The 21,240-nt window shown below is 52.7% G+C and overlaps 10 protein-coding genes across 10 annotated transcripts; 4 read left to right on the forward strand and 6 right to left on the reverse strand.

The window, feature by feature from the left end:
* The first annotated feature begins 31 nt into the window (after nt 1-31).
* cwc25 (U2-type spliceosomal complex subunit CWC25) lies at nt 32-1,550 on the forward strand. The gene has a single exon (XM_073686861.1). The coding sequence runs from the start codon at nt 154-156 to the stop codon at nt 1,402-1,404; it is 1,251 nt and encodes a 416-aa protein (XP_073543732.1). The 5' UTR covers nt 32-153; the 3' UTR covers nt 1,405-1,550.
* On the reverse strand, nt 1,551-4,239 carry BDV59DRAFT_124167 (putative AP-2 adaptor complex subunit beta). Its single transcript, XM_073686863.1, has 5 exons — nt 3,838-4,239; nt 3,700-3,775; nt 3,277-3,641; nt 2,798-3,226; nt 1,551-2,741 (listed from the first exon to the last, which is right to left on the reverse strand). The coding sequence occupies exons 1-5, from the start codon at nt 4,083-4,085 to the stop codon at nt 1,697-1,699; spliced, it is 2,163 nt and encodes a 720-aa protein (XP_073543733.1). The 5' UTR covers nt 4,086-4,239; the 3' UTR covers nt 1,551-1,696.
* Nucleotides 4,240-4,885: 646 nt separating this feature from the next.
* BDV59DRAFT_196069 (ER membrane protein complex subunit 4) lies at nt 4,886-5,575 on the forward strand (the record flags this gene model as incomplete). Its single annotated transcript, XM_073692664.1, has 3 exons — nt 4,886-5,026; nt 5,083-5,426; nt 5,500-5,575. The coding sequence occupies 3 exons, from the start codon at nt 4,886-4,888 to the stop codon at nt 5,573-5,575; spliced, it is 561 nt and encodes a 186-aa protein (XP_073543734.1).
* Nucleotides 5,500-7,477, reverse strand: bna5-1 (kynureninase). The gene is made up of 4 exons (XM_073686862.1): nt 7,137-7,477; nt 6,738-7,084; nt 6,194-6,674; nt 5,500-6,137 (listed from the first exon to the last, which is right to left on the reverse strand). Exons 1-4 carry the CDS (start codon nt 7,324-7,326, stop codon nt 5,695-5,697), a joined length of 1,461 nt encoding a protein of 486 aa, XP_073543735.1. The 5' UTR covers nt 7,327-7,477; the 3' UTR covers nt 5,500-5,694.
* Nucleotides 7,478-7,655: 178 nt separating this feature from the next.
* BDV59DRAFT_205691 (HesB/IscA family protein) lies at nt 7,656-9,089 on the forward strand (the record flags this gene model as incomplete). Its single annotated transcript, XM_073694684.1, has 3 exons — nt 7,656-7,994; nt 8,379-8,709; nt 8,983-9,089. 3 exons carry the CDS (start codon nt 7,656-7,658, stop codon nt 9,087-9,089), a joined length of 777 nt encoding a protein of 258 aa, XP_073543736.1.
* BDV59DRAFT_187636 (putative eukaryotic translation initiation factor 3 subunit EifCl) lies at nt 8,906-11,127 on the reverse strand. The gene is made up of 2 exons (XM_073691253.1): nt 10,686-11,127; nt 8,906-10,554 (listed from the first exon to the last, which is right to left on the reverse strand). Exons 1-2 carry the CDS (start codon nt 10,992-10,994, stop codon nt 9,433-9,435), a joined length of 1,431 nt encoding a protein of 476 aa, XP_073543737.1. The 5' UTR covers nt 10,995-11,127; the 3' UTR covers nt 8,906-9,432.
* Nucleotides 11,128-11,432: 305 nt separating this feature from the next.
* BDV59DRAFT_205693 (X8 domain-containing protein) lies at nt 11,433-11,953 on the reverse strand (the record flags this gene model as incomplete). The annotated part of the gene is made up of 2 exons (XM_073694685.1): nt 11,433-11,505; nt 11,556-11,953. The coding sequence occupies 2 exons, from the start codon at nt 11,951-11,953 to the stop codon at nt 11,433-11,435; spliced, it is 471 nt and encodes a 156-aa protein (XP_073543738.1).
* Nucleotides 11,954-12,320: 367 nt separating this feature from the next.
* On the reverse strand, nt 12,321-15,149 carry BDV59DRAFT_210620 (putative C6 transcription factor; the record flags this gene model as incomplete). Its single annotated transcript, XM_073695631.1, has 5 exons — nt 12,321-13,377; nt 13,439-13,792; nt 13,849-14,021; nt 14,291-14,857; nt 15,012-15,149. 5 exons carry the CDS (start codon nt 15,147-15,149, stop codon nt 12,957-12,959), a joined length of 1,653 nt encoding a protein of 550 aa, XP_073543739.1. The 3' UTR covers nt 12,321-12,956.
* A 148-nt stretch (nt 15,150-15,297) lies between these two features.
* BDV59DRAFT_187641 (uncharacterized protein) lies at nt 15,298-16,008 on the reverse strand. The gene is made up of 2 exons (XM_073691254.1): nt 15,919-16,008; nt 15,298-15,858 (listed from the first exon to the last, which is right to left on the reverse strand). Exon 2 carries the CDS (start codon nt 15,820-15,822, stop codon nt 15,466-15,468), a length of 357 nt encoding a protein of 118 aa, XP_073543740.1. The 5' UTR covers nt 15,823-15,858; nt 15,919-16,008; the 3' UTR covers nt 15,298-15,465.
* A 1,815-nt stretch (nt 16,009-17,823) lies between these two features.
* On the forward strand, nt 17,824-20,010 carry BDV59DRAFT_187643 (branched-chain amino acid aminotransferase, cytosolic). The gene is made up of 4 exons (XM_073691255.1): nt 17,824-17,934; nt 17,990-18,935; nt 19,017-19,618; nt 19,689-20,010. Exons 2-4 carry the CDS (start codon nt 18,524-18,526, stop codon nt 19,857-19,859), a joined length of 1,185 nt encoding a protein of 394 aa, XP_073543741.1. The 5' UTR covers nt 17,824-17,934; nt 17,990-18,523; the 3' UTR covers nt 19,860-20,010.
* The last annotated feature ends 1,230 nt before the right edge of the window (nt 20,011-21,240 follow it).

Consider the following 21,240-nt stretch of genomic DNA (forward strand, 5'->3'; position numbering starts at 1 on the left):
ATAAGGCACTCAGGTACCAGCACCTGTCCAACGGGTCCACGGGTGGCAACACCGCCTTCCCAAACAGACCACTACCACCACCGCCATCCACCTGAACTCACACCCTCATCACCATCACGCACCAACCTCCCAGCAGAAACAACCCCGATCACGATGGGTGGCGACCTCAACCTCAAGAAGTCATGGCACCCGTCGCTCCTCCGCAACCAGGAGCGGGTCTGGTCGGAGGAGAAGCGGGCGCTGGAAGAGCGCAAACGCATCGACCAGCTCCGCCGTGAGCGCGACGAGGAGCGCCAAATCCAAGAGCTGCAGCGCCTCCACGAAGACTCCGGCAAGCCACGCCAGCAGAACCGCGTCGACTGGATGTACCAGGCGCCGTCCAGCGCCACGGGCCACTACTCCGAGGAGATGGAAGGGTACCTGCTCGGCAAGCGCCGCATCGACGGCATCCTCCTCAAGAACGACGAGAGCAAGAAGCTGGAGAAGAACGCTGCCGACTTTGCGGGCTCCGCGCCCCCGCCCGCCGCCGCCCCGACCAACCCCCGCGACACCATGACCAAGGTGATGGCCGATCCGTTGCTGGAGATCAAGAAGCGCGAGCAGGCCGCGTATGAGACTATGGTGAAGGAGTCGGTGCGCAAGAGTCGGTCCGAGGGCGGCGGCCGCGATCGCGAGAGGAGCCACAGGCGTCGGCGGGAGAGCCGCGACGGCGACGAGCGTTCGCATCGCCATCATCGCCGATCTTCGCATCGGCATCGCTCGCGCTCGCCGGCGGAACGGTCGCCCGAGCGGTCGTCCCATCGGAGACGACGGGAGGATTACCGCGATGAGAGAGATCGGAGAGATCGTGATCGGCGGGATGATCGAGACCGTAGGGACCGCGACCGTGACCGTGACCGTGATCGCGACCACCACAGAGACTCTTACCATTCGAGCACCCACCATGACCGCGAGCGTGATGAGCCGCGCGACAGACCTGCACGGCGATCACCGTCTCCCCGTCGGTATTCCGAGAGACGTCGCGATGACGACAGGAGCAATGGCCGGCGCTATGACCACGATCGCAGGGATAGGTCCTACCACGGCAGTGACAGAGACAAGCGGGACGACCGCGCTCCGCCGCGCGAGCGAGCAGCGGACGACGGGTCGAAGGCCCGCGACCTGGAAGAAGACCGCCAGCGCAGACTCGCTGAAATGATGTCGAACGCGAGCGAAATAGAGGAGACTCGTCGTCAACGCATCGCCGAGGTCACGGCCGCAGAGGAGAAGCAACTCGCGGCGGATGAAAAACAGCGTTCCGAGAAAGGACGATTCGTCGCGGGTCTGCATCGACAGCTGCAGGAGGATAGTTTGGATGAGCGGATTCGACGCAGCCGTGGTGGACTGGCTCGGATGGAGGATTGATTGATGTTGAACAAGTCTGGAATCTGGTCTACGGGCGTTGGTGGAATTCGTTCGGCGTTGTTCATAGTGCATAGCTAGTTTTGTGACAGTTACTCTTTGACCTGGACAAAACCTCGAGTGTATATCATACTAGCTTCTTAGTATTTAGTTTGCATGGCATTGCGGCAAAAAAATGAGTGATGCGTTCATACAATTCCAATATTCCACTATGGTCGGAAATATATAATAGAACACGCTGCAAGATAAAGGCTAAGAGGTATCACAGATTCTTTGATAAGAAATCAAAAGTACACTATAGTAACAACAACTCCCCTGTGGCCGCACCACCTGCCAACTGAGGCTGGTACACCTGTTGTTGGTTCTGATTCACCACATACTGCGTCTGCGGAGCACCACCGCCGCCAGCGCCGCCATCACCCCGTCCACCAAGGTCCAACGCTGCCATCTGCTGGGAGCCGACATTATTGAAGTAAGCATCTGCAGCGTTCACGGCAGCGTTCATGCTGCTCGGTGCAGAAGTGGTGCCATTGGTTGGCGACGTAGGCGTGCTTGAGGTAGATGCAGTGGCGTTGGTGGACACGGTGGGGAACTGCCAGGCATTGCTGGTGCCTTCATCTGGCCGCTTTTGAAGAGCTGGGCTATACTGCAGACGTCTTGTACGCGCGGAGCGGAAAACTTGCTGGACGGGTTTCAGGTACACAGTTGCGAGAGTGCCAACGTTGAGGCACAATTCTTCCAGCGTACGAGAATCGAGTTTTTCGCTCTCGGCGCTGATTGGAGGTTTTTGTCCCATGATGATCTGTCGGGCGGCCGTCGGGTCAGTCGACAGCAGACGCCAGTACATGTATCCTCTGTCGCGCAGGTCGGGGTCATCCGTTTCCTCCGTACACCATTTCAGGACCTGCGGCACCAGCTGTTGGCCCTTAGTGGGACGCTGGATGAAGAATTTGACGGTGGCGGTTAAGAGCGCCAGTTGAACTTCCACGGTTTCGTCGTGGAAGGTGGCCAGATAATCCTGTAGAAGGCCGTCGGAGTTTTCGATGCGGTCTGCGTACTGTCCGATGATCCAGATAATGGCCGCCTTGGCCTCAGGCTCGTCCAGTTCATCGATATTCTGGATCACGTGCCCAATGATGCTCTCATACTGGTTTGGATATTTGCGGAAGATGTTGCGGATGACAACGGTGGCCTCCTGGACAATATAGGGAATCTTGGCGTTGACCAGATCGAGGAGGGTATCGATACATTGTCGTGCGGCAGACTCGATCTTGATAGCCAGTTTTCCAATAGCGCGCACGGCCTTGCGCACAAAGTGGACATCAATCTCTGTCGCATACCTAAGGGGCCGGAGTCAGTTTATCCGTATGCTTAGCAAAACAGCGTTGGGACGTACTCTCTCAACTCTGCGAGGACCACAGAGATGTTCTCCTTGGTGGTCAGCATGAATATTAATTCCAGCTTGGTCACCTTGACATATATTGGGTCATTGTAGTTGCAGAAGAAAACCCGAATATCATTGCGCAAGACTTCGGGCCTCTTTTGAAGGATGAGGATGGCATTTCGGAGAGCAAGGTACTGCACCTCGGGGGGTTTCGAGAGAAGGGTGACAAGAGGAGGGGATAGCTTTTTACACAGGGAGGTGATATGTCTTTCGTCGGCGATGTAATTCATGAGATAGAGGATGACACGGATGGAAGTGAGCACAACCGCGGAGTTGGAGTGCGAGAGGCGAGGGGCAATTCTTTCGGCTAATAAGAGGGCTTCTGCAGTATCCTGAGGGACATACGCCATGAGAGCCTCGAGGATATATGTTTGACCCCACCTGTGGAGTGTTAGAAAATGCGTTTGCGATAGAGCCACAGGAGAACATACTCAGAGCAGTCCGGCAGAATCGACACCAACTTCGAGGCACTTGTGTAGTCAATGGTTAACGATATAGTTTCACTGCGACCCCAAATATCTATCAACGAAGCAAGAACACTCGATACAACGGTCGGGTTCTCGTCCTTGAGCATGTTATTCAGCCGATCGATCAAGTCGGATGTCTCGACGAGCTTCTTGTCGTGGTCGTACAGCTTGGCGACACAGAAAGCGGCAGTCTTGCGAACATAGGGGTCCATATCGCCCATTAATCGCTTGACTGGTTGCAAGGTCGCTTCAACAAATTCGCGAACATGGATGTAGGAGATGGTTCGTAAGGCTAAGGCACGGACGAGAGGGTTGGAATCATCCATATCCTAGGTAATATAAGCGTCAGGGCAGTGGGTTGAAAAGTAGACGAGAAGAGCAACTTACATCCACGAGGATGGGCAAGGCCTTCATCGCGATGTCAGGTTTCATGCGCGAATAATTGACAAGGAATAGGAAGCACCTAGTGCATCGAAGAAGCACGATAAGCAGTTGTCCATGAGATCTGCGACTGTTCGAACATACATCTTCTTGATCTCCAGACTGGGGAGATTCATGCAGCCGATAACGTCAGGAAATAGAGCGACCATGTCGTTGTTACTCATTGTCATATTCGCGACAATTTTCTTCAGCGCGATCTTCTTCGCGGAGTAGTTCTTGTCCTTCTTGCCGCCGCTGTTGAGTTCATGTCGCAACTCAGCGACTTTGCCCTGTCGTGTCCGAGCATATGGTAAGTCATAGTGCGGCGCATAAGGGTATAAAGCGATGAACATGGGGAAATATGTGAAATCGCGATGAGGATTGGGAAATTTGCTCGGGCAGTTTGCAGGGGTAACACGACATGACGGATGGAGCAGGTCCGTAGAGACATGGGGAGAGGGGAAGGGACGTCGAGGGGATGATCAGGAGCTTTGGTCGCCAACCAGAGCGATCACAAGTCACATACCCTAGCGAAGAGCTTTGCATCTCCCCCGCTGGAACTCATGGTGGACGCTGGGAGGTCGGAGGATGACGCTTATTCGTTCCGCTATTCCTTAGGGACAAGGCGGTTCTTCGGATGGAGGGGACAGGGCGCTCGATCACATGCAACGAGCGACGAAGGCGAATAAGAAGAACGGATCGTGGACGGGGGTAGCTCGAAGCGCGTTGTTGGAGAGGGTTCTTAGTTGGTCTTCTCCATGCCTTCTTGGCTCGGCGGGAGAAAGGGTTCAGGGAGGCTAGAGCTGTCAGCGGTGGAACAAGGAATGGCCAGGGGGAAAAGCGGCTCACCGAGGAGAAGATAGAGAACAGTCGAGGAGGTTCAATGGCAAATTCTCGCAGGAATAAACGGACGTTGAAGAGGAGGCGAAGGGAGGAAAAGGAGTTGGAGGGCCGGTCGAGAAGAAATTAGGAGTCGAGGGGGTTGCCGCCGCCTCCGCGCGCTTGTGGAGAAACCGCGATGTCCGCTTGCAACCATCATCATCACCATCGTCTCTTCGCATCGCTCCGTCTCGCCAGAACACCGCCGCCTCCTTCCCTCAAAGCCCCCTCCCCTCCGCCTCGAATCCATTTCCTGCCGTTGGCTCGATTCACAATGGCCTCGCAATCGCTCCCTCCCGTCCCTCCGCCACAATGGGCTGTGGAACTGAATTCTCCCAGCCCACGTCTCTCCAAGGGTGCGACCAGCATCCCCGACCCTCCCGGCTTCACCAGCAGTCGGTCGAGCGGCAAGAACGTATGTGAAGCTCTGCTTGGACTCGCTGGATTGTATCTTTAACTCTTGCCGTCTAGCGCTCCCAGCAGCAACAACCCTCCCCAGCCAAACCCGCCGAAACAGATACCCTGAAGCTCAAAAAAGCTTGGGAAATAGCCCTTGCCCCCTCGAAACAGATCCCCATGAATGCGATTATGATGTATATGTCCGGAAATAGTCTTCAGATCTTCAGCATCATGATGGTTTTCATGCTCTTCAAGGGTCCGATTCAGGGCCTGATCAGCACCAACACCGTCTTCGCCAAGTTCGATACCGAAGGAACTCGGGGGAAGCTTCTCGGTGTTAAAGCAATCTATGTTGTAATGCAGCTGGTATTGTTAGGATTGGGCGTGTGGAAGGTGAACGCGATGGGTCTACTACCGTATGTCTTGTCGGATCCTTTTAACCCTTCATGTATCGATCTGATCAACATTGACTGACTGCTATCTTTACAGGACTACGAGATCGGACTGGCTGGCGTGGGAATCAGAACGGCAGCCAGTTGAGCGGGCTTATTTTGCATTTAGCTGAGGCTTAACTCTATTGACACAAAAACCACAAACGAGTCATTGAACTTTAGTCTCTCTCAGCGATACTCTACTGTATGGCAATATACAGACAGATATGGCCGGGGTTGTAGTCATGTCCCCTTAGTGTTGTGCTTTGACCGCCCTTCGACACGCATCAAAGAAGATCTGACAAAACTCCCACACCTCGACGTATGTATTGTAGAGAGGTGCTGGCGCAACCCGAATAACATCCGGCTTCCTCTCATCAATTATGACAGCATGTTCTTCCAATACCTCGAGAATCTTATCAAGGAGGCCTGGGTCCAGTCTCAGACTGAGCTGGGCACCCCGCTCCGCTGGGTTGGAAGGTGTAATGATCGTGAATGGCTTCTCCTCAGCAGGGGCGTCCAGCGGATATGTCAAAAGGAGGTGCTCCAAGTAGCCTGTCAGGTTCAGGGACTTTTGACGGATCTTCTCCATCGTTGCTCGACTAAAGATCTCCAAAGAGGCCACCACCGCGTTCATATCCAAGACGGATGGGTTTGATAGTTGAAACCCTGCTGCACCGGCTTGGGGTCGGAAGTCTGTATGGCTACGTTAGGACCAGGGGGTCGCGAATGGCTTTCAAAAAGCGACTCACCATTGTCCATGAGAAAACGAGTCTTCTTGTCTCCTCCCCACCAACCGGACAGACGCGGGCGGAATCCCTCATTCTGAGTACCATCATTCGTCTCTACTCGTCCATGTCTTTCGTGGACGAACAAACCGGCCATACCTCCTGGCCCACTGTTGAGGTATTTGTAATTGCACCAGGCGGCAAAGTCAACATTCCAGTCATGGAGTTGTAGATCGACATTACCCGCAGCGTGAGCACAATCCCAGCCAACAATAATGCCTTTCGACTGCGCATGTGCGGTAATTGTTTTCATGTCAAAATACTGTCCGGTGTAGAACTGAATCGCGGACAGGAGGACCAATGCTGTGCTCGAAGCGTTCTCGTCGATCAGTCGGAGGATTTGGTCGGTAGTAAGAATAGGGTTCTTGGGGTCTTCCGGCTCAATCAGAACCATGGCATCACTCGGTTTGAGATTGTGGTGCTTTATCTGAGACTCGACAGCATACTGAATCCGAGGGGGCCGTTAGAATGGGCTTGAAGTAGAGATGAACAGGAGTCAGGATCATACATGGTCACTTGGAAATGCCTTTCCTTCAATGATGATCTTGTACCGCTCTTGCGTCGGACGGTAAAAGCTAGCCATCAACAAATGCAAGTTCGTTGTCAGTGTATCCATGACGGCAACCTCACTTTCGGCGGCGCCCACGACGGGAGCCATGAGCTTCGCTCCAGCTATATCGACATCCACGAATGGCGGAAGCAGTTGGTCGTCATGCGGGGTGAAATGTCCCGTTACACCTTTGATTGCCCACGTCCGTAGATAACGGTCGATGTACTTCCGTGTATTGCGAGGTTGCAGCCCCAGGGAGTTCCCACAGAGGTAGATACATCGAGGATCGGTGGAGTCATCCGTGTCTGCATATGCAAGTGTTATTGGGAGTTTCTATAGGAGGCTTGGCATACGTACTTTCATCCGCCGCAAGAACTGTCCGCTTCAGATCCTTCTGTGAAGGGATGATAAATTCGCCTCGGAAATGCCGCAACGGATCCTGTGCATCGAGAGACTCGGCATATTCTTTGGTGAATGCCCGAATATCATCCTGATAGGGAAGCGGGGAGCCGTGCTTGATGTCACGGAGATGCAGACGGGAGCCCATGGTGCGGGATATCCAGCTGAAGATAAAGAGGATTCTCAGAGATATGCGACAAGCTCGATTGGCCGTGAGACCAACGAACCGCAAGCAACGACCGACAGCGAGGCGTGGAGAGAGCTCATCTTCATCCAAAAACCCCCGCGGTGATCAGTTCATTCTGCCGCTTCTTTCCGAGACCCGACCGACCAATGGCGTCATCCGCAGCGCCCTGACTAATGGGAAGGTCGACGGTTGAATAACTAAGCAGGAATCATACATCACCTCGGACCAGTTCGTCATTCCCACCGGAAGACAGACTTCATTCGAGAGATAGGCTTCTTGGTGTCCTGACCATGTCGCATCCTATGCTGTCATCCGCCGTTCGTCGGCTTTCACGCCCACGCACCCCTCGATCCAGTTTCCCGGCATCGAAACCATCCAGACCTTCGTCCGCATCGTTCTGCGCCGCCACCGCCCATCGACAAGCATGCGGCCCTTCCTTCGTGTCGACGATGACTCCTACCTCACGGAGAGCTCCGTCTTGGGCTTCTGTATCCCCGTTCGCCGTTCCGCGGCACCACCGTGCCTTTTCCTCTTCCCCGACCAGCCAGGCAACAAAAGTCCTACAAAACCCGAGAACCGGCGATGACGGCAATACGTTAATGGTGGAAATATCCCCTCGAGCCGCAGAGGTAGGTTGATACACCGTTTCTTTTATTGCGCAGGCGCTGGGTGTGGGAAATACGTGCCTGACAACCCGGGTGGGAGGCACTGTTTCCGTCCCTGGGATGATGAAGGGTCATACTTCATGCGTGGAGAACGAAAAGTTACCGCTGGGGCCGATAAAACCCCCAAAGAAGTGTTGATCCAGCACATACGACCATAGGGTGTGGAAAACAGGGCTTCCCGTCCGCTCAGCCGTACTTAAGCCACACGCCGGCCGGTTAGTAGTTGGGTGGGTGACCACCAGCGAATCCCGGCTGTTGTATGTTTTTGTTTTGCTTTTTCTTTTTGTTGACTTTAATGATGCACTCTGTCATTATTTTACCAAACTTCGTTTTTCTAACTTATGCCAGCGCCTCCGCGATATCACCGATCCCTCGTCGTCTCCATCTGCCACCAAAGAAGAAAACCCTTACCACCATCTTCGAATCACTGTGACAAGCGGAGGTTGTCACGGCTTTCAGTATCTCATGTCATTGGAGGCATCGTCGAAGATCGACCCGGAAGAAGACACTGTCTTTGAGGCGGAATACTCCCCCGAGGAGGGAGCGCCCGCTGGCGCCGGCGAGGCCAAGGTCGTCATGGACGAACCCTCCCTGGAGCTACTATCCGGTAGCACAGTGGACTACACAATGGAGCTGATCGGCAGCCAGTTCAAGATCGTCGATAACCCGAGGGCCACGAGTAACTGTGGCTGTGGAACCAGCTTTGATGTCATGGACTAAGTCCTGCACGACAACTTCTGTATCATTTGGGTTAAACGTCCACATTTGTATATTTATAGTACCTCCACTTGCAGATAGAGAATACAAGCTATACCCCTCTTTTATATCCCCCCCACCCTCCTTGTCTATGGCGTGGAAGGAGAAAGAACGGTTGACAGTGTCATCATCTATTTCGTCATGCGATTCTACTACAAGATTCACTGCTAGAGACATACCGCCCTGTGCCGTTCAGAAATGCCCACAGTCAATATCGGCCAGGACAGAAAACAAATCAAGAACAAGGATCGAAATACGCCCCAAACAAGCCGCGAGATTTTTGAAGCCACCTCAAACCTATAATCTGACCAGGTCCAAGGCTGCAACCATGAGATAAACAGAAAAATAGAAAGCGTAGACAATGAAACCAAGGTGAAGGAAAGGAAAACGATAAAGAGTCATAACGCCGCCACGGCGTGTACAAGCACATCCAGCATACTGTTCGGGAACAGCTTCAGCTGGTCTTCCACTTAAATCCGGCCCGGACCTCAAGCCGCTAGATCTTCCGGCATTTTCATCAAACACTCGGTTCGGGAAGCGCCCGGTATTTCTCTACAGGGCGTCCATTCTGGGAAGACCATTGACAGAACAGGTACGTATCAGTCTGCGACTACCAGGAGCCTTGTCCTTCGAGGCATCCGGTACTCTAGTAGACACGGGCGAGGTTTCTCAGGTACCAGTCGACCAGACGACGTCCGGCCTTGGTCTCGCTAACGTGGATCAGATCCTTCTCCAAGGCATAGTCGAGATCGTTGGCGGCGACGGGCTCGCCCTCCAGCAGGCCACCCTCGACCCAGCGCACCTGGCGGCTACGCTGCTTGTTGACCAAGAGCCAGGAGCGGAGCTTCTCAGGCTCAACTTCGAGGAAGCCGGCGAGCTTCTTCAGGTCCATGGTCGTGTAGAGCTTCAGGTACGAGCGGATAGTAGGGTTGTACAGGGTGTTCTTGACCTCGTCCATGAAGATGGCGGTGTGGTGGTCGACCGGGTCGATGTTGACGGACGGGTTGTCGAAGTCGGGGGGAGTGGGGCTGATGAACTTGGGGCAGGCGGAGCGGAAGAGCTCCTCGAAGAGGGGGAGGGCATCGGGACCACCGTGCTGGAGACGGATAAGCTGCTCGCCGTACTTCTCGCGCAGGGCGGAGTGGATGGTGTCGTCCAGACGGGTGGGGTGGAGGGCGACACAGATGGCGATCAGAGCGTGCATCTGGTCGTTTTTCTTGGCGATAGCGTCGTAGCTGTTACCACCCTTCTGGAAGTTCTTGGTCCGCGAAACGTAGACCAGGATGTGGCTGAACATGCGGATGGCGTCGCCGTAGCGGCGCATCATCATGTAAGAGAAACCCACGTAGTAGTAGGTGGTGAAGTGGGCGGCCATAACACGGGCAAACATGGCCTTCTTGTTCATCTCGATGTCGTCGAGGGTCTTCAGGGCAAGGCTGAAGTCACCGAGCAAGCAGTGGACGCGGAGCAGTCCGATGATGGAGAAGTAACCCAGCATCTTGTAGAGAGGGCGGGAGCCATACTCGCCGGCGAACGCCAGGGGATCCTCACCACGCTTGATGGCAGCCAGCTGCTCATTGATCTGAGATCGCTGGATCAGGGAGTAGAGGACGTTGAGCACCGAATAGCAGCCCCATGTGTTCGGGTTCTCGCGCAGAAGCTGCGCCTCCTCCTCGTTGGAGCCGCTCCGGGCAACACGGTTACGGTAGCGGCAAAATGACTCGAACTGGTAGATGAATTCGTCGATCACATCCCAAGCCCAGTAATACTATAGAAAGAGATTGGTTGCATGTTAGCTCAAAGTATCAGAACCAGGTAAACAAGACGGTCAAAGGCACTGAAGATGTCCCCGATACCCGATCAGTGTGTACCGAATCCAAAGAAAGAAGAGAAACGTACAGAAGGGACCTCCAGCTCAACCGGGCCATCCGAGTTCAAAATGTAGTGGAACAGACTGCAATAGTTGTCGTAGCTCGCAAACTTGGTCTCGAGAGTGGCCTGGTATTCAAGCGGGGTAGCAGCGGCGGCGAGCTGGGCCTGAAGATCTTGCGTCTGAGAGGCGGCTCCAAGAGATGTTGTCCGGTCCAGTTCACTCATCCCATCGTCGAAGTTGACCTGCTCGCGGTAGTCGTTGACGAGCGCTTCCTCCTCGACATCGGACTCATCATTGAGGTTGGGGTGCGCGTTGGCGCGCTCTTCGTACGACATATTGGACGAAAGAAAAAGATTCGGAGACGACAGTGGACGAATTGCTCGGGACAGCTGTCAGGCGAGGGGGGAGAAGGCACGTCGAGGAGTTGGGGTCGTTGGTTCACTTGACGTCGGCGTGTGGGATTTCGACTTTCTCGGCGAATTTTGAGGGTTTTCGCTTGGGGGTTTTGTGCTTATCTTATCTGCGCACAAGTCGGATTGCTGAGTCAGGTATGCACAGTAGCCCACATACAGTGTACAAACACTTAGACTCTTACCTAGGTAGATACTACCTTTAATAATGTATACGTGGTTTGCCATTATTTCGTCGAATAAATATGTAGTTGAATGCCAGATAACTAATTACTGCCGTAAAAAAATATAGTATAACGAATAGCACCAATCTTCAAGTGTCCATCAAACGTCCGCGAAGCAACAATTGAGTAGGATAGAAAGTCAATGGACCAAGAAGAATACAGGCCAGTGGCTAAAATAAGCTGGTTGACCGTTATGCCAGTACCAGAAACCGCTGCAGCAATGACAGAAAGTCCGTCCTGCAGCACTCCAACTTCAACTGACCTCGGTGACACCATCAGCCCGGCAGCAGAGTCCGAAGAGCGGCCTTTGCCACCACCGGCTGGGCTGGATGCCATCGTGTCGGCACCGGCAGACAAAGCCTGCTCCAGGAGAGTATAGCACGTGCCAGAGGGCTTGCTCGGCTTCTGCGTGGATGCGGCTCCGTTGAAGTCACAAGCAGAAGCTTGGTGTTCCTTGCTCTGTTTCTTATAGTACTGGTCCATGACGAAGGAGAGCTGCTGCCGTGGGTTACACATTCCGTAGGCCCCGAATTTACCAGTTGTGGCGTTGCGCGCGAGTCCATCACACACCGTGTCATGGCCACAGACGATACCAAACAGCCTCCCGAAGTCTTCCTCCGAGACAGTATTTTTGACGACACAAGTGAGGCTTTGCTGCATGCACGAACACAGATCGGCATTTAGAGTGAGTTTAATATAGACGCCGTATCAAGACTAGAATCTTTACTACATGAGGAAAGTACTGTTTGTCTCCTTTTCGTAGAATGCAGCGTATGACTACTGCCCTAGTTATTAGGGCGAGACTTTTTGGTCTAGTAGTAAAAGGGTGTGTCGATACGAGCTTCCTTACTGCTTTTGTAGTACCAACGTATGGAGCACTTGGGGAATTGGTTAACAAACTCATTGAAATATATCTACCCGGAACACCTGTGGGATGTTTATATTAAGGTTTACACACCGTAATGAGCCCAATAATGGTTCCAGTATACTCTTAAAGATTGATACCGTGTAGGCCGCTAACTATTGCAGTTGGTGAACCCAGAATGGACCGAAGTTGGGGTTAGTCTAACACGAGGCATTTAGGGTATTATGAACGTCCCATCATTCGACGAATAATGCACTATACAGGTACATCCTCCCACTTCTATAATCACAGAACTGTAATAGATCTTAGTGGTCACTTCCGTGGGTGGCGTTGTCTAGTTCTGCAGAAAGAACCGTGTTGGACCCTTTGAGTAGGTCATAGCGAAGTCTCCACCCTTTTTCTCCTGCGTCAACTCCTTCACCATGGCCTCTTTGCTCGACCACCCTCCTCTACCAACAGCAAACCAACCCTCTTCTCCTCATCAAAAGCTTCACAGCCTTCAACTGCCCCATATGGCGACGAGTGGATGGGCATATGAAGGTAAGTAAATTCTTACCAACGCCCTTTTAACAATCAATCCAGTGTTTGGTGGGATAGCTGGACTGATCCCCTCTGGATGTTCCAGAGATATGCTCAGACAGTCACTCGGGTTTGTCGTTCAATGCCAGGTCAGGGCGTCTCCGGCTCCACCATCACCGGCCCTGCATCCATGACCCGTATGGCTCTAATAACACCCCAATTGGTGTCGTGGAGACGAAGAATGACAATCGCAAAAAAGTCTAGGACCGATAGAACCCATTAAAACCACTGCGAAGAGGCCTGCTCTTTGTGGTCCAGCACTGCAACAGCTTCGGGAGGTAACTGGATACCCAACCGCCGAGCGATAGACTCGATTTCCTGAATCATGTCTTTGGCTATCAAAAACCGCTTGCTAAAGGCAACCAAAGATCGACACATCTCGACAAAGGCATCTTTACTCTCATCGTCCCCCAAGGCCACAATCAAAACTAGAGCACTGCTACAAGTGGGCTCCAGCAGCTGCCCCGAAAACTGCCGCAGTCCATATAACTCTCGATGTATGTGGAGACACTGAGCGATTATTTTTGCTGAACGGACCTGGGCGTGTCTCAACTGCTGGAATAAGGATGGATTGGATGTGGTTTCAGCATCTCTGTGCCCCAGGAGGAGGCTCGAAAGCGAAATGACAGTGTGGTGATATCTGATACTACCAAAGATGTCAAATGATGGCTCGATTTGGACGTGGAACGACTTATCCTTACTGCACAAACAAGGTCTGCGGAATCGGCTCCTTGTCTATCCGAAGAATATCAGGCAGGGTCCCCGGCCATTGATCTAGGCGCGCGTAGAGTGGGCCTGTCGCCACCAACGCTTCATCGATATTCACAACAAGCGCCTTGTCAAGTAAAAGGTCCTGGATTTCTACCGCTATATCGGACAAAGATGCTAGAGCCGCCATCACGCAACGAAGCAGAGCCGACTTCTTTCCATATTCAATCTGGTTTAAATGAGGATACGGAGCCCATATAATGTCATCATGATGATGCTTGTCCGAGGCTAGCATGGATCGAGGGCGATGAAGATTCGCTCCTCGAAGGTATAAAAGAGACATCTGCCTGCATCATCACGTCAGTCACCCTACCTAACTTCATGTATCGGGAATGGCAAATACGAGTTCAACACGAATAGTCCACGAGAAGTGATGGACCCTGCATACTGCATATCAGCAGTCATCTCATTCCACATGTAATATCCTGTCTGTGGTGTCTCGAACATCCCAAAATCTTGCGCGAGCTGTACAGCCTGTCTCAGCATCATCCAGCTGGCTTGCCTCTTTCCCTGGCACTTCAAACTACAGATGGTAAGCGAAAAACAGAGGCATCGAGGAAATAAGATAAGAAAACATACGCATAGCTCATCAGACATAACGCCTGAATGTTGGTCAGCGAAATAGCGCCTTCCTCCGCCTTCCATAACCTCTCGGCCTCTGCAAAAAAGTGCTGCCCCCTCGTCATCGGATCTCCAGGAAGAGCGAAAACCTCTGGAAAATCGGAGTGTGGCTTCTCAAAGTCAGAAAAAAATCCTCAACAAGATGAGCTCAGATGCAATCATACGCTTGCTACTGCGAGAATGCTGTTCACAAGAAGGGGAGTGCAGAAAGCAGACTCTGTGTCATTCTTCATCATATGATCCAGGAATAGGCCCTGGTCGACGACCTGCAATAGCGGATGATCCCAGGTAAAGAACAACGAAATCAGATGGGAGACAAGATGATCATCATTTGTCACTGCGGTCCAGGGCTTTGCGGACACCTGAAACAAAGGAATGTCGCAGAGCTTCTCCAACGTTATCCTCGAGTGAGGGTCGCCTGACAGACGCCAGTGATGAGCAGTAACGTCATCCCCGGGTGTATCGTTGGCATCCATTGTTGGTGCATCCACCGCTACGGCAATTGGGTCCAACGAAGAGCTGTTGCGGACAGTCTCCAGGATATAGCGTATCCGGTCTTCATCTGTCGAACGGAGGGAATCCAACAAGGAGTATAATAAGCTCCGATAATGCTCCATCTCCCAGAGGGTGCGTCTCGCGGCAACCTTGCGCCTCAGATCAAGGGTCTCGTCGAAGATACATTCAGCTTCCGTGTTTTGGCACGCTTTACAAGGCGCTGGGCGGCCGGTACACTGTAGGTTAGATGCGAACTGTCAGCTAACTGTTTCAGATCCGAGAAGAGGCGCAATTGCGAGAGAGGTCATCTTTGCACAATAGAGGGGTCCTCGACCGCCGCTGCCTTGCATCTAACCAGGGAGATATGAGAAAGTGTCAAGAATATCTTACCTTCCTCTTTGCTTGTTTACATGGCAAGCATGCCGTTGAGTTTTTTCTTGGCTTGGTCAAAGGCATGGACGGGTGCTTCACGGGTCCACTGGGCCCCGGTGCCAGAGAGGGAAGACGCTTGTCTTCCTCGGAATTCATCTTCTGTTTAGTGCAAAGTAAGAGAAACAGAATCTCCATCAGTGGGGTGTCGAGTATTTCGTCCCAAGCCAGCCTTTATAGAAGACCAAAGTCGCAGTGGACTGTCTTCCGAGTCGTTGATACGGAAGGAAAAAAAAAAAAAAGGTTGGTGAGAGAGGATAGGGTGCTCGGCGGCGAGAAATGGCTAGGGTCCTAAAGCATCTCACCAGTTCCGATTCGGCAGAACTTGCCCGGACTCAATATCGACCGGGCCAACAATATAACTGCCTGGGGTCGTCAACAATGGCCATTCCTTGCGCCGAAGCTGCCAATATCTTCAACGATGGAGTACAGACACGCGGTCCCGCGGTTGGAACATCGACGATTGTCGAGGGCGCGACGGGCGATTCGAGAGAGCAAACACCCACTGGGGGAACTTCGCGACAGTAAGCGGCTTTAATTTAGGGGAAAGAGCGGGGAGGCGAGAAAACAAAACCAAAATGCCAGTCATCATGACATTATAACGGGGGCCCCATCTGGGCGCGAGAAAGGGCCGTTTATCAGGACGATGTGAGCAGTTCTTCGACGAAATTCTCTCCGAATGGTGAATCCAGGGAGGAGGCAAACAGCATCTAAAACCGGTTCTTCCACGGTTGGACCAAGCGAGTGGAGTACAGTCGCGATCAAGGGTCATGAGTGGATGGAAGACTTTTACTCGAATTAGAGAAGAGTAACGTTATTGTTCCATACGCGGTCGTATATTGGGAAGGTACTAACTGCCCGCTGTCAGGAGCTGTATGGAAGCGACTGATATCGTTGTTGGACAGCTAGTTGGTTAACTTGTAACCCGCGAGACTATGCGGGACCTATCCCACCCAGCTCCCCCTGTACCCAAGAACAATCATCGTTTTCGATCTATACCTGGGTATCGGCCTACATGACTCGTAAAAGGGGGGAAATAGAGGCAAGACCCGACCACCCAAGAGGCTGTCATGGATATCCATAGGCAGAATAGACAGCGTCGGACGATCCTTGGACTAGGGAGTCTGCTCTAAAGTCATATACCGACCGCCTCAACGGTTCATTCAGCCGAAATGGCGATGGACCCCTCTCCATTACCAAGTTTGGGACTGGCATGACCTGGTGGATTCGGAAAGGATATCCATCGGATCAGATTTTTGGCCCGTCCCGGGAGACCCGCTCCCTCTTTTTTTTTTTTTTTTCTCTACTTTCCTCTCCCTACCTCCCTATGGTTCTTTGGAAAATCCCCGGGATTCCTTGTGCTGTAGATCAAATGACTAAGACTTCTGTAGGGTGATACGGTCTCCCACCCATGAGGTCATGTGCAAGACCTTCTAGAAACGGTAGCTGCAACCTTACGCGCAAAATGATGTACCAGGCAGTCCTATGGAAATTAAGATTCCAGTTAGATTGACACCAAACCATACGGGGGAAGCTGGGGGTGGCAAATTCGATGATCCGCGCGACAGCTCGGCTGATTATGCAGGGCTACCGTCAACTTGCCATCGGTGGCGGCTTTTCCCAATGAGAAGATGCTTTGACGTGATTCTACGCAGCTCGTGAACCAAAGCCTGTCGCTCCTGTACTCAGGGCCCTATGAAGTATCACTGGCGGGTATATATATTCATGTGGATCTCTAAGCGGATTTGTACGCCACGAATTATAGGGCCATTACAAGAATCGTGTAATAATATGCATTCTTATTCTCTCGTGCTGGTGGCGAAGGTTTGGTCCACGGCAACCCTCTGAAGACCTCTCCAGGACAAAGCACGATCGCTATAGATCCAGAGGATTCAATGTTAGTCGCTTCGAAATATAACTTCATGCCTGGAATCGGGTGCTAGTTGTCACCACTCCCGCTACCCCAGAGTATGTGGAGGGAATGATCATAACGGAAAAATTGCTGCTGTCTCATGTACGCCGTAGGTATGTCGTAAAACTGAAGTCCACTGCTGACATATACTTGTTTTTACATTGAGCAATCGCTTGTGTTATGTGTAGATCGGCATCGCCGGCAAAGCAACCCAGCGCCGTCAGTATCCTTCGCAACATCCATGGCATCGACAAGGCTGAAGAATCTCCACGGGGCTACTACTGCAGGTTCCATTAAGCAGATATGGTTGCCCCACATTGGACACTAGGTCAGATACAAGGGCTGATGTTGGGACATAGTTTGGATCGAAGCCGGAGAAGTTTTCCACTCCGACTATCATTCGCCGTACGATGTGCCACACTCCTGGCGGGTGAAAATCGCCATGTGGTTAATAGCGCAGCCTCGTGGACCAGGCTAGAGGAGCCGGGGTCCCCCGAAAACTAGGGACAGCACATGTCCTATTGGTAGACTGTGCCAGGTTGCCTGTCATTCTTCATCTGCGGCCCTTGTACTTCGTCCCGTGCACGAATTGCAGGAGCTTTCACCGTGTTAATGCTCGACTTTCTCCAACATCTCGCGCCCCGCAAACCACCAGGGAATGAATTCCATCTCCCTTCACACAAACCGAATCGTATCCTACTGATGGACTTGATAAAATATCCTGATCTAACCCTATTCAATGCCATATCCCGAATTGGTTCAGAACAATGAGCACACCAGGAGTTCGCGCAGTGACACACGGCAGACATCGTGTCTCTATCGCAGCACCTACAGGTTGTACGCCGTTGAGGATCCCGTATAGTCCATTCATCGTATAATCCTCCGGCAACGGGTACACACGGTGTAGCCAGACGGGCCGATGCCGATGCTTCCGGAATGGCACAGAGAAGCCCCCAGATAACAGACGCCATTCTCCCCCGCGGTTAGCCTCGGCACTGCTGCTGGACTAGTGGGGCAATCAATTTACTGAAGGGCTCAGGAAGATGAAGCACCAGGCGTCTGCAGGGGAGAAGGGGACTGCAACAGATGTGTTCCGAATAGTCGACTGAGACATACATCGCAGAGAGGATAGCCAGTGCTAATTGACCCCCTAGCTTCTGGCGGGGGGAATTGGCGGGATGCTGGGAGGGCGGAGGAAGTTCGGATATCGAAGGCAAAACGTAAAGGGGACGAAACCCGAACCGGCGAAAAGTTTTCCTTTTGCCCCTCGGCCAACATCAAGTAGATAATACAGCGGGGAGTTCCAAGATTCTCCTTTCCCCGTCATTCCTCTTCTTTGAATTATTCCTGGTTTGATTGCAGGCTTTTTGCAGGATTCTGCCAGTATCCCGAAAGTCAATTTCTTCCTGGTGCAGATCGTCGCGGGCATCACAGATCCATCGTGACTCATAAATTCCGCCCCAATTGTCCTCGAGGGATTGTCGATTATCGTCCTCGTCGGAGTCTCCTCATTGCTCTCTTATAGTGACGGGAAAACATCTCACAACCAATCCAAACTACCATGCCTTCCGCTGCGCCTGTGGCCGAGCTGGATGCCTCGGTCGTCAAGATCACCCGCTCCACGAACCTGCGGGCGGTACCTGCGCCAGGATCCCCCGAGGAGCTGAGCCATTCTTACTGCACGGATCATATGGTGACGGTCCGGTGGACTGACGCCAACGGCTGGGAGACGCCCGAAGTAAGACCGTACGAGAATCTGAGCATTCCGCCCACCGCATCGTGTCTGCATTATGCCACCGAGTGTTTCGAGGGCATGAAGGTGTACCGGGGATATGACGGCAAGCTGCGGCTGTTCCGGCCGGACTGCAATGGCGAGCGGCTCGTGATGAGCGCGAAGAGAGCCTCTCTGCCCAGCTTCCCATTCGAGGAGCTCAAGGGACTTGTCGCGAAGTTGATGCAGATCGATGGACCCCGTAGGTGACCCTCGTTCTCGCAAAGAACAAGTCGCCGCGAAGAAACATAACCCAAACTGACGCAATCTCTTTCGCATGTAGGTTGGCTCCCCAGGGATCAGCCCGGCCGCTTCCTCTACCTCCGTCCCACCCTGATCGGCAACGGCCCTCATCTGGGCGTCCAGACCCCCAAGGAGGCCCTCCTTTTCATCATTGCCGTGCCCTGGCCCGACATGTCGAAGAAAGCCCCCGAACCTGGCGCGAAGCCTGGATTGAAGCTCCTCGCCTCGCAGCCGGACACCATCCGCGCCTGGCCCGGCGGGTTCGGCTACGCGAAGCTAGGTGCCAACTACGGACCCTCTCTGGCGGCGCACGGCAAGGCCCAGGCTGTTGGATTCGACCAGGTGTTGTGGCTGTTCGGCGAGGACCGTCAGGTCACCGAGGCCGGCGCCAGCAACTTCTTCGTCATCTGGGAGAACAAGGAAACCGGCAAGCGTGAGCTCGTCACCGCTCCGCTGGAGAACCAATTGATCCTCCCCGGTGTGACTCGTCGCAGCGTGCTCGAGTTGGCACATGCGGAGCTGACTCGCCCCTGTGGCGAACTGCCCGCCGTGGAGATCGTTGAAAAGCAATTCACTATTGGCGATGTGGAACAGGCCTGGAAGGAGGGCCGGATCGTCGAGGCGTTTGTCTGTGGTACTGCGGTAAGTGCTGATATGGTCATGTTTTTCCACTTTGCGCGAGAACGAGGTGGCGCTGACTTGACGGCTTTAGTACTTTATCACCCCTGTCAAGCTTATCCGCAACGGGGAGGTTGACATGGATATGGGCAGTGCTGGATATGCCGCGCAGTTCAAGACGTGGCTAGAGGGCATCATGTTTGGAAAGGATGGTAAAGAGAGCCATGACTGGGGATTTGTGATTGAGGGCGAGAGCACGAAATAAATAGTACGTTGATATAGTATGTATATAAATTGAAAATATAGAACGATTCAGTACTGCAGTGGGTATACAAATTGGGGATAATACCATGTATATTCAAAAATCGTCATGTCACTTACCTTATTGTTCTATAGATGCGGATGTGTTTTCCTAGATCCACCATTATAAAAGTATATTTGCTTATCTTATCGTACTCGTTGCTGTCGTTTATCTTCAGTTTTATTTTATCGCCATCCTCTAACCGTACTATGTCTCGCGAATATAGCCCCCAGTTATACTTGTCGTGCGCCTACGTCTCTAGCTGCGGATGCCGTGGAAGTTCGGGGTGGAGGTGAAGGCCACGAGAGTGATGCCGGCGAGGGGCTTTGGCGGGAGGAGAGGCAGAAGCATGGCCAGCGATGGCGAGATGATGGTGGCCATTGCGATTGTGTTGAAGACATAGTGCGGAGGAACAATGTGAACGGAGTGATAAACTTCGCTCCGGCTGCTTATCTTATCAAGGACTGTATTCTCTACAGTATCTGTACAAACTTCATATTGTACTCTATGTTATTTTCACTAACTACCTACAGCCATGCGTCCTTGTCACTAGGGTGTTAATCCGAGCATCTATGACATTTAGGATAGCACCTCGTCGGGGGCCGAGCTCTGGATTTAGACGATACAGTCAGACATCGAAGCTTACGCACATCTTACGCAATGTGCGAGCGCCAGACGGCAATTGAGAACCTGACAAGCATTCACTTTTAACGACCCATGACTATAAATCAAAGCTTTGCTGCCCAAAAAAACAGCTCAACCATGCGCATGAAGCATGCGACTTAGGTTTCGCCAGTTGCGTTCTTCCGACATGGATAGTCTGGGGTAGGCCGACGAGACAGCGACACGAATCTCGGAGGCCACAGTGGGTAACGAAGGCAGTTCTTTACCGTCTACAGAACCATCCTCACAAGCCACTGATGTATGAGATTCGTCGATCGTGCGGTGGGTCCCAGGCTGGACGGTAATACTGTTTAGTCATGGATACTCGCAGGGAGCATCGCGCGGGATCGCTCTGCGGGTGGCGGTTGAATGGTCAAATGTCGAGGCCAACAAAGGTAATGCGGCGCATCAGATTGGCAGGTAGAAACTTCCTCCGGAAGTCCGCCTCGAGAGGAAGATCAGGAAAATCGCAGGAAAGGGGTGGATGCCTGCAGTAGATTTTGTAATTGCGGTGGAGATCGGAGGAATCATTTCAGTCATGCTAAATGTCATTAAAAGTTAGGTAGATATGGCGCGTGTGCCAAACCGTCCGCAGGACAACCATGGATCCGTTCATCTTTATTCGCAGGAGTTGATCTGATCGTATGATGACTTGAAGCTTCATACGCGTGTCAACAGACCA

The sequence above is a fragment of the Aspergillus ambiguus genome (assembly GCF_047715705.1).
Source record: "Aspergillus ambiguus strain CBS 117.58 unplaced genomic scaffold BDV59scaffold_48, whole genome shotgun sequence".
NCBI classification, from domain to species: Eukaryota; Fungi; Ascomycota; class Eurotiomycetes; order Eurotiales; family Aspergillaceae; genus Aspergillus; species Aspergillus ambiguus.